At 42.5% G+C, this 17,784-nt stretch overlaps 1 protein-coding gene across 1 annotated transcript in view; it reads right to left on the reverse strand.

Annotated features, from left to right (window-relative positions):
* The window catches only part of LOC115138494 (latent-transforming growth factor beta-binding protein 2-like), a 146,409-nt gene extending 134,326 nt beyond the window's left edge, over positions 1-12,083 (reverse strand). Inside the window, exons 1-2 of the mRNA XM_029675385.2 lie at positions 11,145-12,083; positions 3,734-3,807 (exon numbers count right to left, since the gene is read on the reverse strand). Coding sequence (XP_029531245.2) covers positions 3,734-3,807; positions 11,145-11,608 — 538 coding nt within the window. The 5' untranslated portion in view covers positions 11,609-12,083. The remainder of the gene's footprint in view (positions 1-3,733; positions 3,808-11,144) is intronic.
* Between the last annotated feature and the right edge of the window lie 5,701 nt (positions 12,084-17,784).

Consider the following 17,784-nt stretch of genomic DNA (forward strand, 5'->3'; position numbering starts at 1 on the left):
GTTGATGATATTACTAGTTTATCTAGCGTGTCCTGCGTTGCATATAATCGATGCAACGCAGGACGTTTCTTTTCTTGCTCAGTTTATAAATATATGTAAAACAATATATATGTATTTAACGCCTTATTTTTTACAGTCTCCATACATACATACAGTGCCTTGCGAAAGTATTCGGCCCCCTTGAACTTTGCGACCTTTTGCCACATTTCAGGCTTCAAACATAAAGATATAAAACTGTATTTTTTTGTGAAGAATCAACAACAAGTGGGACACAATCATGAAGTGGAACGACATTTATTGGATATTTCAAACTTTTTAACAAATCAAAAACGGAAAAATTGGGCGTGCAAAATTATTCAGCCCCCTTAAGTTAATACTTTGTAGCGCCACCTTTTGCTGCGATTACAGCTGTAAGTCGCTTGGGGTATGTCTCTATCAGTTTTGCACATCGAGAGACTGACATTTTTTCCCATTCCTCCTTGCAAAACAGCTCGAGCTCAGTGAGGTTGGATGGAGAGCATTTGTGAACAGCAGTTTTCAGTTCTTGCCACAGATTCTCGATTGGATTCAGGTCTGGACTTTGACTTGGCCATTCTAACACCTGGATATGTTTATTTTTGAACCATTCCATTGTAGATTTTGCTTTATGTTTTGGATCATTGTCTTGTTGGAAGACAAATCTCCGTCCCAGTCTCAGGTCTTTTGCAGACTCCATCAGGTTTTCTTCCAGAATGGTCCTGTATTTGGCTCCATCCATCTTCCCATCAATTTTAACCATCTTCCCTGTCCCTGCTGAAGAAAAGCAGGCCCAAACCATGATGCTGCCACCACCATGTTTGACAGTGGGGATGGTGTGTTCAGGGTGATGAGCTGTGTTGCTTTTACGACAAACATAACGTTTTGCATTGTTGCCAAAAAGTTCAATTTTGGTTTCATCTGACCAGAGCACCTTCTTCCACATATTTGGTGTGTCTCCCAGGTGGCTTGTGGCAAACTTTAAACAACACTTTTTATGGATATCTTTAACAAATGGCTTTCTTCTTGCCACTCTTCCATAAAGGCCAGATTTGTGCAATGTACGACTGATTGTTGTCCTATTGACAGAGTCTCCCACCTCAGCTGTAGATCTCTGCAGTTCATCCAGAGTGATCATGGGCCTCTTGGCTGCATCTCTGATCAGTCTTCTCCTTGTATGAGCTGAAAGTTTAGAGGGATGGCCAGGTCTTGGTAGATTTGCAGTGGTCTGATACTCCTTCCATTTCAATATTATCGCTTGCACAGTCCTCCTTGGGATGTTTAAAGCTTGGGAAATCTTTTTGTATCCAAATCCGGCTTTAAACTTCTTCACAACAGTATCTCGGACCTGCCTGGTGTGTTCCTTGTTCTTCATGATGCTCTCTGCGCTTTTAACGGACCTCTGAGACTATCACAGTGCAGGTGCATTTATACGGAGACTTGATTACACACAGGTGGATTGTATTTATCATCATTAGTCATTTAGGTCAACATTGGATCATTCAGAGATCCTCACTGAACTTCTGGAGAGAGTTTGCTGCACTGAAAGTAAAGGGGCTGAATAATTTTGCACGCCCAATTTTTCAGTTTTTGATTTGTTAAAAAAGTTTGAAATATCCAATAAATGTCGTTTCACTTCATGATTGTGTCCCACTTGTTGTTGATTCTTCACAAAAAAATACAGTTTTATATCTTTATGTTTGAAGCCTGAAATGTGGCAAAAGGTCGCAAAGTTCAAGGGGGCCGAATACTTTCGCAAGGCACTGTACATACATACATACATACATACATACATACATACATACATACATCATTTTTAAAAAACTGGGACCTGGGGACCTTCAGACGAGTCTTGTGAGGCCTGTGGGCATCCTAGAGCAAAACAACTGACATGTATGTGTTTGTGAGAGTCTCATTTTTTAGTGTGTAGCCCAAACTGTTCGGACGCTACAGACAGAAGTTGGCAAATCGGCTGTGCCGTCTTCCGACGAGTCCCAAGACGCTCGTAGAGCAAAACGGAGAACACCATCGTGTTCGTGAGAGTTTCATATTTTTATAGAGGGTCATAATAGTTTGTAAGCTAAACTGTTCGGATGCTACAGACGATTTTGTGAGAAGACCGATTTTCGGGACAAACACCGCTCTAGCTCTGTCCCCTTTCACCGCAGACACGAAATGCGATATCGGCGGATGTGGTGGATTGAGATGTATCTAATGAAAAAAAAACATATCTCTGGCTTAAATTGACAGATTTAAGCCAGAGGTAATTATGCAAATTACATTTCCACGGTGCCACGGAAATCGACTAGTTTTTGAGCGCTTGAAATAAGGTCTGTTTGAATAGATTTAAAAGAACAGCTTTGTATGTGTATAAAAACATGGCATGCTAGCACCATCCTGGTGGCGCAGTGGACTAATTCCATAGCTAGACAACAGAAGATTATAGATACGAATCACACTGACGCCGTGTCACAAAAAGTAAATGTGTTCACGTGATTAATTCCTAATGAATTACCATGTGTCCTATCTGTGCTTGGAGTGTTTTTTTATGTAAACAAAATAAGCTAGTAGTGTTATTAAAAGTCTTATTGAAACGTTCAATGAAAGTTTTAAGGAAGTTATCAAAAACCTCAAAATAACTTGTAATTTCCATTCTCAGTGCATTAATAAAACCTCCCAGGAAAACGTTCAAAGAACCAGAGTAAAACATTATCAGAACCTCCCTTCAACCGATAAATAAACATTCCCAGACAGGCATAATTTTCACTTCTGTTCTCAGCACGATTAAAAAGCTTTCAGTTTAACCGGTCAGGAAACGTATGGCTTCGTTCCCAGAACCAATGGGAAACCAAAAACGTATGTTCCCAAAACATTGAAGGAACAAAATGTGCTAGCTGGGTGGTTACTAGGTCACAATTATCTCTTAAAAGGAGAGATTGTTTAAGGCGCCTGCCCCCCACTAGAAAACATACAGAACACTTCACAACCCACAGAACAGTAAAAAGGCAAAAAAATCTTTCCAAATGTCAAGAATGTTACAATGGTAACACTTGTAAGCTGTTAAGATTCTGCAAAAATTGTGCTTTAAAAAGTGCCCAATTATTCACTCACCCCCAGTATCTGCCATTGAGTTTTTAATTATATGGTAGTTAAGATATCCAATATTGCTGTGGTCAAATAAAGAAAAGTGCAGTTACACCCATTATTAAGGGCTTGTGTCAAACAGAGCGAGCCAAGTGCTAAGCACTGGTCATTTCCATGTTAGGATTTTACATGAAAGAGCATGCTAATCTACATTAATAACATGACCATGGAGGTAATAATGACACACCGGAACACTTCCTTCAGGGCAGGGTTAGGCAACAAGATTCAGCCGCGGGACGGTTTTTGTAGGAGCGAATGGTCAAATTGACCCACACCTAAGCCCAAAAAGAGATTGTTTAAATTTTGAAAGCAATCATTTCATAATTTCATTGAGACACGATCATATCTATTTTTTTTAATTTGTGGGAATATTTGGGAAAAGATTTCCTAAATTTTACAGTCATTTTCTTGCGTTTTCAAACTTTGGGGGGCCAAAGTTGCCGACCCCTGCTATTGGCTAAGACAATATGCTTAAACTATTGAGAAGGACAGTTAAGAGACAGTCAAGCCAAAGGATAGAGATTATCATTGATCATTGTTTACCTAAGGCATATGGTCAAAGATGAATACTTACGCTTTATGCAGCGGTTGGTGCCAGAAGCCACAGCCCATCCAGAGCAGCACTGGTGACCTCCACATACATTAGGCCTGCAGAGAAAGAGAGGGAGAGAAATGGAATATGTAATACTGTATGGGGATATGTAATACTCAGCCTCCAGTATCTATGCTACAATAGTATATGTGCCAGGGGGCTAGGGTCTGTCCTATCTGGTGAAATTATTCTGTCTTATTTGGTGGCCTAAGTATGCTCGCTCTAATTCTCCCATCGCTCTCTCTCTCGGAGGACCTGAACCCTAGGACCATCTGGCCTGATGACTCCTGGCTGTCTCCAGCCCACCCTGTTGTGCTGTTGCTCCAGTTTAAACTGTTCTGCCTGCGGCGATGGAACCCTGACCTGTTCACCAGACGGACGTGCTACCTTGTCCTGCTGTTTTCAACTCTCTCTCTCTCTCTCTCTCTCTCTCTCTCTCTCTCTCTCTCTCTCTCTCTCGACCTCTCTCTCGACCTCTCTCTCTCTCGACCTCTCTCTCTCGACCTCTCTCTCTCGACCTCTCTCTCTCGACCTCTCTCTCTCGACCTCTCTTTCTCGACCTCTCGACCTCTCGACCTCTGAATGCTCGGCTATGAAAAGCCAACTGAAATGTACTCCTGAGGTGCTGACCTTTTGCACCCTCAACAACCACTGTGAATATTATCTGACCCTGTTGGTCATTTATGAACGTTTCAATATGTTGAAGAACGATATGGCCTTAATGGTCATGTACTCTCATAATCTTCACCCGGCACAGCCAGAAGAGGACTGGACACCCCTCAGAGTCTGGTTCCTCTCTAGGTTCCTGCCTTTCTAGGGAGTTTTTCCTAGCCACAGTGCTTCTACATCTGCATTGCTTGCTGTTTGGGGTTTTAGGCTGGGTTTCTGTATAAGCACTTTGTGACATCTGCTGATGTAAAAAAGGCTTTATAAATACATTTGATTTGATTCGTACGTAATAAATGGACTGGCATGTACAAAGTACAGTACCCCACAATTCATAAGGGGAATAATGTTTTGAGTGTTCATGGTCTCAAACCTTAACATTTCTATCTGAGATTTAATTCTGACCCCATTATAGTCTCATATCCCTTAATGTGGTTGGCCTATTGAAGGAGCACCTTAGAGATTCAGAAATAATTGCATTTTATTCAATAACATTTGCAGGCAAAGCATGAAACTCTATCTGTGAGTGTAGAGCCACACACCCCTCTCTCTCTGTGCTGCATGGAGTCCAGAGGGGAAAACAAATAGGCTAGTGGTTATCTGAGCCTGGGAGGGAACAGGAGAAACACATGAAAAGCACCCTTTGCTCACATAAATCTCCAGGAAAATGAAAGATGACAAGTTTCAAAGTATAATAACTAGATTCTTTACATATTTTACTCTGCAAGAACAGCGCTGGCCAATTTTAACAGCGAGATGCATGAAAAGGCACCACGCCACAAGAGCAACTCCAGGGCAAATTCAAACCACAAACAAGAGGCCATAAATTGACTTCCCATCTTCTTTCCACAAGATATTAATGGCAATGAGTTGAGTGAATGTATGTATGGCTTATGCAGATACAGTACGATATCTGTTCTGGGTCAGGAGATGACTAGTAAACTGTTAAAGGGTAAACACAGGGTGACAGTAGTACTGTCTGCCTTCTGTCACCACCACCTGGTCAGTCAACTGGGGTGTATTCACTAGGAACCAGATCCAAACGGAAGTAAACGGAATGAAATGGGGAGGGACCTACCAGAATTTGTCTAATAGAAACTCTTGTTTCCGTTGCAAAACGGTTAAGACTAACGATTACATCCGTTTGAGAGTTCTTTAGATGGATAGATTACTCTCTATGTAGAAAAACACTGGATGGAGACCAATGACTCTTTTGCAGATTTAGGACGTGTTCCTATTGTTAGACATTGCTGATGCCTGACAGATCTTACAATGCCTGGATAGGTATTTTAAGAATCAGTTAACCACATCTGCTATAGCAATTTGTCAGTCGATGACACAGTCGATGACGTGCCACGCAACCATTGGTTGTTGCGTCGCTTTGCCTTAGCTGTGAAATGCTAAGGCAAACTGACCATATTCACAACCATGCATCAACTCCTGAACTCTTCTGACAACTAACAAACATCTGACCAATCAGACTAGAGCAAAGTAGTTGGTAGGTAGTTAATCAATTACATTTACAATTGCAAACAGCTGATTCACCATATTTTAACTATACAACAGTGACTTAGAAAACAATAATATCTCCCAGAAATTATGAATATGAACCATACAAAATAGACCAGCAGGTCTGTGGGGAAGTTGATGCCTATAGGGATCATTCCTGCTAGCATCATGAAGAGTACAGTAGCATGGTAAAAGTTCTACATAACAAAACCTTTTATAAAAGCTCTATAAATACCAATGATGTCATATTTGCACTCATAATGACCCATTTTATGCAGCCAGGTTGAGCAATTTTCCGAGCAAGTTGGAGCAGTCCTGGGTCTTCCTGACAGACTGAGCTCGAGAGGGCATGACAGGTACGCCGTGTGGAACTCCCTATCCCAGAGGGCTAACCAGAAATCAGGGAGTGAGTAAGGAGACAGTGGGAATTCCGAGAGGAAATGTGTCATGCAAGCACACGCTCTCTAACGACAAGCAGATAATTCATTTCAAGCTAATGAAAGAGAAAGAGGTGAAAAATCGTGAATTACACAAGGTTAATTAATGCCTCTGAAGATTTATGGCACCTTTACTGTTACGGTCCCTTAAAGGGGCAGGTATTTCCACTCAATAAGGTTTAAATAATACTGTGAAATTGTGAAAATTATGATAATGCCCTTTTAGTGTTTGAGCGATTTGAAAAGATGGTGGGATGGAGTTTTGGCCTGCCTGGCAACATCACTGGGCAGTATAAGTTAATAGACCAATGACAACGTTTCAAACCTATCTGCCAATAACAACTCGTTTTCAGGTTACATATCCCTTCCATTAGGCTCCTCCAATTAGGTCCCTCACTCAGACCACTCCCAGACAGTCCCATCAAAATTCTTGTTTGAGAAAATGCTTTTTGCTAATAAACTATTTTGCTTATTTTTGACCATTTTAATTGAAACAATCACAGTAAGGTACTTAATTGTTACACAGAAATGATTTGATATTGAGATAAAAACAGCTGCACTGGACCTTTAACCTCTACAAGTCTAAGCCTTTGGAGAGGAGGGTTCTACTAAGCTAACATATTGAATTGTTTTAAAATGGTCATACCATGGATCATTTAGCCATTTGCTTTTGAATTGTAGGACTCCTGTAGGTATATAAAAAAACGTTTAACAAATGATTTGATCAAATATTGTATTGTTTGGCCTTTACTGCTATAGGCCATAGAAAAGCAATGAATAACACATTCATAAATGGAAAAACAGACAGTCAAAAAAATGTATAATAAGGAATAAGGTTTTGAAGTGTCTTTTCTATATCTAGGAGATATTAGAAAGCTTAGGAAATATATATATATATACACTGCTCAAAAAAATAAAGGGAACACTTAAACAACACAATGTAACTCCAAGTCAATCACACTTCTGTGAAATCAAAATGTCCACTTTGGAAGCAACACTCATTGACAATAAATTTCACATGCTGTTGTGCAAATGGAATAGACAACAGGTGGAAATTATAGGCAATTAGCAAGACACCCCCAATAAAGGAGTGGTTCTGCAGGTGGTGACCACAGACCACTTCTCAGTTCCTATGCTTCCTGGTTGATGTTTTGGTCACTTTTGAATGCTGGCGGTGCTTTCACTCTAGTGGTAGCATGAGACGGAGTCTACAACCCACACAAGTGGCTCAGGTAGTGCAGCTCATCCAGGATGGCACATCAATGCGAGCTGTGGCAAGAAGGTTTGCTGTGTCTGTCAGCGTAGTGTCCAGAGCATGAAGGCGCTACCAGGAGACAGGCCAGTACATCAGGAGACGTGGAGGAGGCCGTAGGAGGGCAACAACCCAGCAGCAGGACCGCTACCTCCGCCTTTGTGCAAGGAGGAGCAGGAGGAGCACTGCCAGAGCCCTGCAAAATTACCTCCAGCAGGCCACAAATGTGCATGTGTCTGCTCAAACAGTCAGAAACAGACTCTATGAGGGTGGTATGAGGGCCCGACGTCCACAGGTGGGGGTTGTGCTTACAGCCCAACACCGTGCAGGACGTTTGGCATTTCCCAGAGAACACCAAGATTGGCAAATTCGCCACTGGCGCCCTGTGCTCTTCACAGATGAAAGCAAGTTCACACTGAGCACATGTGACAGACGTGACAGAGTCTGGAAACGCTGTGTAGAACGTTCTGCTGCCTGCAACATCCTCCAGCAGGACCGGTTTGCCGGTGGGTCAGTCATGGTGTGGGGTGGCATTTCTTTGCGGGGCCGCACAGCCCTCCATGTGCTCGCCAGAGGTAGCCTGACTGCCATTAGGTACCGAGATGAGATCCTCAGACCCCTTGTGAGACCATATACTGGTGCGGTTGGCCCTGGGTTCCTCCTAATGCAAGACAATGCTAGACCTCATGTGGCTAGAGTGTGTCAGCAGTTCCTGCAAGAGGAAGGCATTGATGCTATGGACTGGCCCGCCCGTTCCCCAGACCTGAATCCAATTGAGCACATCTGGGACATCATGTCTCGCTCCATCCACCAACGCCACAGACTGTCCAGGAGTTGGTGGATGCTTTAGTCCAGGTCTGGGAGGAGATCCCTCAGGAAACCATTCGCCACCTCATCAGGAGCATGCCCAGGCGTTGTAGGGAGGTCATACAGGCACGTGGAGGCCACACACACTACTGAGCCTCATTTTTACTTGTTTTAAGGACATTACATCAAAGTTGGATCAGCCTGTAGTGTGGTTTTCCACTTTAATTTTGAGTGTGACTCCAAATCCAGACCTCCGTCGGTTGATAAATTTGATTTCCATTGATCATTTTTGTGTGTTTTTGTTGTCAGCACATTCAACTATGTAAAGAAAAAAGTATTTAATAAGAATATTTCATTCATTCAGATCTAGGATGTGTTATTTTAGTGTTCCATTTATTTTTTTGAGCAGTGTATATAGAACAAAATGTACACATATTTAACTCCTTTTTTTAGTTGGCACAAAACTACTTTCATTCATTTTTTAAAACGATACCGGGTTACCTTCAGACGAGTCCCATGACTTTGGGGTCGCAGAACAAAACGGAAAACACCATTTTGTTTGTGAGATTCTCATCTTTCCACAGACGAATTTCGTGTAAAGACCGATTTTCTGACAAACAGTGCTGTAGCTCTGACACTTTTCCCCACAGATGGGGCGGCAGGTAGCCAAGTGGTTAGAGCGTTTGGCCAGTAACCAAAAGGTTGCTGGATCAAATCTCCGAGCTGACAAGGTAAAACTCTGTCGTTCAGGGGCAGAATAAGGCTGAACCCACTGTTCCACGGTAGACCGTCATTGTAAGTAAGAATTTGTTCTTAACTGACTTGCCTAGTTTAAAAAAAAAAAAAACATTTAAAAAAAAGATGCGGAAGGTGACATAGGCGGATGCCGTGGATTGAGACGCAGCCCATACAAAAAACAGATGTCATTCATAAACAGACTGATTTTAATGGTGATTTGTTATTATGTTAATTAGATTGACGCACATGCCCTATTCAATCAAACCAGTAACTAGGTTCCTTTTTTAAAATAATACTGGTTCTGTGCAGTGAGAAAGCATGTTAAAATCCACATGGGTTGGATTATATTTTTATTCACATTGTTTTGTAACATAGGCTTGTTGAGTCCATGAATCCAAATGTGCATTCTTAATGCACAAGAAGTAAGATGTTTCTGGTTACCGTACAAGTTTGATGGAATCTAGCCCATGGTGTTGTGTGGATGTGGGGGCGCCACATGAACTGCTTTCTACAGCAACTCAGCAACAGTAATAAAGACATTGGTGCTGAACACACCGATACACTAGTATCTCTAAATCTCCCTGTGAAAGGCTATGGGAACCATTATATTAGGTTTACTTTTCTGGAACCAAGTGACAAAGCCTACCAGTGCAAGATATTAAAAGGAGAACGGTGGTTGAAATCCGGGCACTCAGACTATCATCTCAGATCTTTCCCTACTCACCTCCTCCTAACCATAACTGTCAGACATTACACAGAGTCTGCTAGGCATTCCTCACCTTATTCAGCAGAGTAAGGTTTGCGAGTACACCTTTCATCCCCCAACATGTGTTTCTCCAATTAGAAGGGATCCTCATACTGTTCATAAAGTGTCCCTCAGAAACTGACCATATAAATAACCTGATTCCCATAGGGTCATGTGCCATGCATGTGTACCATGCGTTGTCCTATGGAACAAACAGGGTTGGCTGCATGAGGGTTCATTTACTAAAAATAATCCGCTTTTAATGGAAACAACTGATGGTTCTGTTTTGAGTCAAAAGAAAGAGAAAGAACTCCAGGTATTTGCAGCACTGAGAAAAAGCCTCCAGGAAAACAGGTGTTTCTAATCACTAAGTGAATTTGCAAATGTGGGCAAAGGGCTTTTGTAGAACCACTACATGGCCACGGGCAGCATGTGTATTCACACAACACACACATACCTAGGAGTAGTCTGAGGACATGGTAACTGTACTGTTTCAAAGTTTTCTTAAGATGAAATGATAGCTCTGGCAGTGCTCTTTCAATAAACTGCTCTGCATAAACTGGTGACAAAAATGTGGTTTAACACTTGTAGTTAATGAACAACTTCCTAGTCCAGAGAAACATGTTGTGTTCACTGTTCTGATATGAATAAAGGCTTTAACCTCTACCAATATAGTTCAAGTCCTGCCATGACCCCACATGACAAATTATCATTCCATTCAGAGAAATGTCACTGAGGAATTCAGTGTCAGACTGAATAGAGGAGAGGTCCGACTTTCACTTCAGACACACTGGAGCCATGGGATGGAATTATTTCATTCATTCATTAGACATTATAGCTATATAGCCAATGTTTACCATCCTGTGTGAGATATAGGGGAAAATAAGAGCAACAAAACATCTGTAGCAGATAGAGGGCACGCAACTGCATAGGCTACTGTTGAAAGTCATTCACCCTATAATACAATCATTATTGTGTAGCAGACAAATAGCAAGTGTATCAACTAAGCAAATGTTTCACTGTAGTAGGCTAGTGTTCATTCATGACACGACACAATAGCAACAACACAAATCACAAACATCAAAGATGATAATAAATCATGTAACCTCACAACCCCGGGAGGAGAAACAGCAAGATTTATGTTAAAAAAAAACATGTTTAATTTGTAGACAAACTCAAAAGTACTCCTGCGGGCAGTACATATTTTTTCAACTAAAAAAAACAAGCGCTGTGTCTTACCCTGCAAGGCGCCTGGTATGCGTTGAGCTGGGTTTGTTGCTCTGTCTGGAACTGATTCGGGGTCTTTGCTGTGATGAGTGATGGGTGCCGAGCTGTGTCGCGGTCCTACGCGCAGCATCTCGTGGGACCGTGGCATCATCCGCCCGGAGGGAAGCTTCCGTACTGGGAGCTGGAAGTGGTTTAATTGCCGTCGCGTACCTGTTATCTCGTTGAGATGATGAGCTCACCGGAGCCCGGCGACCGGAGTGCGAGACATTATGAGAGAAGTTGAGCAAGCTTTCTCTGGATGGTGTGTCGGGGACAGCGTCCTTAGCTCCCACTGCGGAGTGACGTTGGCTCCTCGCTAGCTCCCGGAGCTGCTCCCACATCTCCTGTCTACCACCTGTTGAGTCCTTCTGGCAGTCACACATTCGTACTAGTGCAATGGTTAGAACCACTAAAACTGCAATCCATAAACGGTCCATATTTGTGTCAAAAATGGAATTGCTGCTACGTGTAGGCTGGTCACTCAAGATTCAGTTGTGTCGATAGCCACAAGCAATATCGAGTGGTTGAATGGAGGCGAACAGAAAGTTTCAGCAATACTGTATCTTTTCCCAAGCATGCAAAATGCTTTGATGTCTCTTCATAATGTCCAGGTAAGCATTACGCAGGATGTATTCAAAATCTTAAACCAATTCACAGCTTTCGCATATTCTCCTAAAATTGAAAATGTAAAGCTTACCTATAGGTTACTTACAGAAACAGGTTTATGTCATACGTTTTAATCCATTTGAGTTCATGTTAAGAGCGCGCGCAGGCAGCAATGGGATTTTGTCTGAAGCCGCAGTCCTACTAGAAGTGAAAGTTCTAGAGTATGAATGGTGCTCCGATGGATATGACCACCTCCTTGAATCTGAAGTCACCGGGAATTTGGGGAGGCTTTTCATGCGTTTTACAAGTAGAAAACTCCCCCTTAGTGGTCTTATTGATGCCTACGCTCAGCCCCCCCAGTCCAAGCCGCCAAGCTACAGTACGAGATCATACACAAACTAACCCTGCGCTCCTCTTTGCTGCGGTTGCATAAACGCACATGTAGCGCACAATGTGGATACTGCAGGATAGTATTAAAAATGCAAATCAAGTAAATGTTAGATTGAATATGCTAGGTAAGGTCAACTTGTCATATAATATAGCACATTGACAAACGTGATTGAGTAATTAGTAGGCTCATAATTGAACATTGACATAACAATATGATATTTATGTCACGCAACATGGGGGATATGGGAAGTGCACACACGGTTAAAGCTACATTTGAGTTCTTGGAAAACTATAGAAGTTATATAACAAATCCCATTCATCTTCCCCTCTCTTCCATGCTGCATCATCAGTTTCCCTGGACTGCCTGGAAACAACACATTTCTTTTCTCCCATAAGATCTTAAACAACCCAAAGAGAGTTGGCTGCCTTATCCCATTCAACCCACAATGATACACTTCAGCTTGGTTCACATTGGCAGTTTGAAGTTACTCAAAACCAATGTTTTTGCATATACAATTTAAATCTGTTCTGCAGTCTGAAAAGCCAAAAAGAACATGGAATCTGATATTTCAAGCCACACTTCAAACCCGCTTGATTTGAAGTCAGATACAAATCTGATTCCTGGCCATGCGACTTGTGTCGGAATGGTAAAGTCTTGTTTATTCACCCCCAAGTGGTTTTTAGACTGTTATTTGGCATATTTTGTTGCTTGCTAGCTACTCTGTTGACAGTTTGACATGAACATAACATGGTAGCTAACTAGCTTGCTGATTGGCGAATTAGTGAATGTGCTAGAAAGCTGAACAGCTACCTTGCTAGCTAGTTGACTGCGGTTGCTAGATAAAAATGAACTCATTGTGAAAGTTGGATCATCTTATCCTCTGAGGATTTAAAAAGGTTCTTACACTATGATTTTGAACATTCAAAGCAACTGGGAAACATCCATGGCAGGCATTGTTGTCACCTTTAGCCTTTGATGGGAAGCAGGAGCACCACCACCAATCAGCCTACACCACTGTGCCCTCACCCATCATTACTATGACAACTAGCGTCTGATTGTCAGTAATTGTCAGCAATTGACTGTCTGAACACACAAATCCGATTTGGTCACTTGTAACTTAACTTAACTAACTGTTATGACAGTCAGTACTCCAAAACGGATTTGAAAAACAAAACTGATTTGAGCATTAAGGCCTGCAGTGTGAACAAGCATTAAGAGCTTTATTCAATCTGCATTGCAGAAGTTTAGCTTTACAGCATGATTTAAATTTAAAGGCAATGCTATTGCTTTAGCGACAAAGCTGCCAACTGTAAATGCTGTATGTCGGCTCAATCGGAAATTACCTTAAAATTTCTATCGCAGAATCTGTAACGGTTCAGCACCTGCCCACAATTGTTAAAGAACCCATCTGCAACCACCCAAATAAAATAAAATAGTATTTGTCACATGCAAATACAACAGGTTCACCTTACCGTGAAATACTTACTTACAGGCTCTTAACCAACAGTGCAGTTCAAGAAATAGATTTGGGAAAATATTTACTAAATAAAATAAAGTCGAAGTAAAAAGTAACACAGTAGAACAATAATGAGGCTATATACAGGGGGCACCGGTACCGAGTGAATGTGCGGGGGTACAGGTTAGTCGAGGGTGGCCATTTTATTAATTGTTCAGCATTCTTATAGCTTGGGGGTAGAAGCTGTTAAGGGGCCTTTTGGACCTAGACTTGGTGCTCCGGTACCACTTGCCATGCGGTAGCAGAGAACAGTGTATGACTTGGGTGACTGGAGTCTTTGACAAATTTTTGGGCCTTCCTCTGACACCGCCTGGTATATAAATTTGAAGTCGGAAGTTTACATACACTTAGGATGGAGTCATTAAAACTCGTTTTTCAACCACTCCACACATTTCTTGTTAACAAACTATAGTTTTTGCAAGTCGGTTAGGACATCTACTTTGTGCATGACACAAGTAATTCTTCCAACAATTGTTTACAGACAGATTATTTCACTTATAATTTACTGTATCACAATTCCAGTGGGTCAGAAGTTCATATACACTAAGTTGGCTGTGTCTTTAAACAGCTTGGAAAATTCCAGAAAATTATGTTATGGATTTAGAAACTTCTGATAGGCTAATTGGCATAATTTGAATCAATTGGATGTCTACCTGTGGATGTATTTCAAGGCCTACCTTCAAACTCAGTGCCTCTTTGCTTGACATCATGAGAAAATCAAAAGAATTCAGCCAATACATCAGAAAAACAATTGGAGACCTCCACAAATCTGGTTCATCCTTGGGAGCAATTTCCAAACGCCTGAAGGTACCACGTTCATCTGTAAAAACAATAGTACGCAAGTATAAACAGCATGGGACCACGCAGCTGCCATACCGCTCAGGAAGGAGACACGTTCTGTCTCCTAGAGATGAACGTACGTTGGCGCAAAAAGTGCAAATCAATCCCAGAACAACAGCAAAGGACCTTGTGAAGATGCTGGAGGAAACAGGTACAAAAGTATCTATATCTACAGTAAAACAAGTCCTATATCGACATAACCTGAAAGGAAGAAGCCACTGCTCAAAAACCTCCGTAAAAAAAGACAGACTATGGTTTGCCACTGCACATGGGGACAAATATCGTACAAATGTCCTCTGGTCTGATGAAACAAAAATAGAACTGTTTGGCCATAATGACCGTTTGAAGGAAAAAGGGGGAGGCTTGCAAGCCAAAGAACACCATCCCAACCGTGAAGCAAGGGGGTGGCAGCATCATGTTGTGGGGGTGCTTTGCTGCAGGGGGGACTGGTGCACTTCACAAAATAGATGGCATCATGAGGTAGGAAAATTATGTGGATATAGTGAAGCAACATCTCAAGACATGAGTCAGGAAGTTAAAGCTTGGTTGCAAATCGGTCTTCCAAATGGACAATGACCCCAAGCCCTGACCTCAATCCTATAGAAGATTTGTGGGCAGAACTGAAAAAGCATGTGCGAGCAAGGGGGCCTACAAACCTGACTCAGTTACACCAGCTCTGTCAGGAGGAATGGGCCAAAATTCACCCTCTTGTTGTGGGAAGCTTGTGGAAGGCTACCCAAAAAGTTTGACCCAAGTTCAACAATTTAAAGGCAACGCTACCAAATACTAATTGAGTGTATGTGTAATGCGATGCTACTGGCGGCAGAGAAGTCAGCCGCAGTAGAGCGGAAACTGATTTACAACGGTTGTGTTTAATAACCATAAACCACCGTCAACAGAATAATAAAATAAATGGGTCAAACAAAACCCGGTAAATACCAGCATACCGTGCACAAGCACCACAACAAACAATTACAGACAAGGACATGGGGGGGAACAGAGGGTTAAATAAACAACATGTAATTGATGGAATTGGAACCAGGTGTGATGGAAAATGAAAAGTGGATCGGCGATGGCTAGAAGGTCGGTGACGTCGACCGCTGAACGCCGCCCGAACAAGGAGAGGGACTAACTTCGGCGGAGGTCGTGACAGTATCTAAACTTCTGACCCACTGGGATGAAATAAATACAAGCTTAAATAAATTATTATCTTTACTATTATTCTGACATTTCACATTCTTAAAATAAAGTGGGGATCCTAACTGACCTAAGACAGGGAATTTTTACTAGGATTAAATGTCAGGAATTGTGAAAAACTGAGTTGAAATGTATTTGGCTAAGGTGTATGTAAACTTCTGACTTCAACTGTAGCTACCCTGTCCTGGCGATGCACAGAAAAAACAGCCAGCTCTATATTATCTGTGTATCAGGTATGAAGGTAAGACCCAGATGCAGACAACATCGAATTAACAATGGTTTAATAATCCAACAGGGGCAGGCAAAAGACAGGTCAAGCCAGGCAGGGGTCAGTAAACCAGAGGTGTGGCAACGGTACCGGACGGCAGGCAGGCTCAGGGTCAGGGTAGGCAGAGGTCAGTAAACCAGAGGTGGGGCAACAGTACCGGACGGCAGGCAGGCTCAGGGTCAGGGTAGGCAGAGGTCAGTAAACCAGAGGTGGGGCAACAGTACCGGACGGCAGGCAGGCTCAGGGTCAGGGTAGGCAGAGGTCAGTAAACCAGAGGTGGGGCAACAGTACCGGACAGCAGGCAGGCTCAGGGTAGGCAGAGGTCAGTAAACCAGAGGTGGGGCAACAGTACCGGACAGCAGGCAGGCTCAGGGTCAGGGTAGGCAGAGGTAAGTAATCCAGAGGTGGGGCAAAGATACAGGTCGGCAGGCAGGGTGGTCAGGCAGGTGGGCTCTGAGTCAGGACAGGCAAGGCTCAAAACCAGGAGGGCGAGAAAAAGAGAGACAGGGAAAAGCAGGAGCTGAGATACAAAAACGCTGGTTGACTTGACAAACAAGACGAACTGGCAACAGACCAACAGAGAACACAGGTATAAATACACAGTGGTTAATGGGGAAGATGGGCGACACTTGGAGGGGGGTGGAGACAATCACAAAGACAGGTGAAACAGATCAGTGTGTGACACCGTGACGCCGTTCAGCCACGACTCAGCGAAAGATAAGATATTACAGTTTTTAATGTCCTGTTGGTAGGATAGTCTCGACTGTAGATCATCAAGTTTGTTTTCCAGTGTTTGTTTTCCAGTGATGGCAGGTTGGCCAATAGAACCGATGGTAATGGCGATTTACTCACTCGCCTACAAATCCTAACAAGGCATCCCAACCTTCTCCCTCGGTATCTCCGCCTTTTCTTCAAACGAATGACGGGGATTTGGACCTGTTCTCCGGAAAGGAGTATATCCTTCGCGTCGGAATCATTAAAGAAAAAAGTATTCGTCCAGTTCGAGGTGTGTAATCGCTGTTCTGATGTCCAGAAGCTCTTTTCAGTCATAAGAGACGGTAGCAGCAACTTCATGTACATAATAAGTTACAAACAACGTGAAAAAACAGTTGGTTAGGAGCCCGTAAAACTGCGCCATAGTGAAAATCTGAGGCCCGCATCCGATGTCCTAACCTGCAAATATAGAAAAGGTGCTGTACAGTCAGAGATGGTGGAGTAATTTCTTTAGGCCTTTTTAGATACAGTGGGGCAAAAAAAGTATTTAGTCAGCCACCAATTGTGCAAGCTCCCACTTAAAAAGATGAGAGAGGCCTGTAATTCTCATCATAGGTACACTTCAACTAATGCAGACAAAATTAGAAAAAAAATCCAGAAAATCACATTGTAGGATTTTTAATGAATTTATTTGCAAAATATGGTGGAAAATAAGTATTTGGTCACCTACAAACAAGCAAGATTTCTGGCTCTCACAGACCTGTAACTTCTTCTTTAAGAGGCTCCTCTGTCCTCCACTCGTTACCTGTATTAATGGCACCTGTTTGAACTTGTTATCAGTATAAGGACACCAGAAACAAAATTGTAGACCTGCACCAGGCTGGGAAGACTGAATCTGCAATAGGTAAGCAGATTGGTTTGCAGATTGGTTTGAAGAAATCAACTGTGGGAGCAAATGGAAGACATACAAGACCACTGATAATCTCCCTGATAATCTCTCTCGATCCGGGGCTCCACGCAAGATCTCACCCCGTGGGGTCAAAATGATCACAAGAACGGGGAGCAAAAATCCCTGAACCAC

The sequence above is a fragment of the Oncorhynchus nerka genome, linkage group LG12 (genome assembly GCF_034236695.1).
Source record: "Oncorhynchus nerka isolate Pitt River linkage group LG12, Oner_Uvic_2.0, whole genome shotgun sequence".
Classification (NCBI taxonomy): domain Eukaryota; kingdom Metazoa; phylum Chordata; class Actinopteri; order Salmoniformes; family Salmonidae; genus Oncorhynchus; species Oncorhynchus nerka.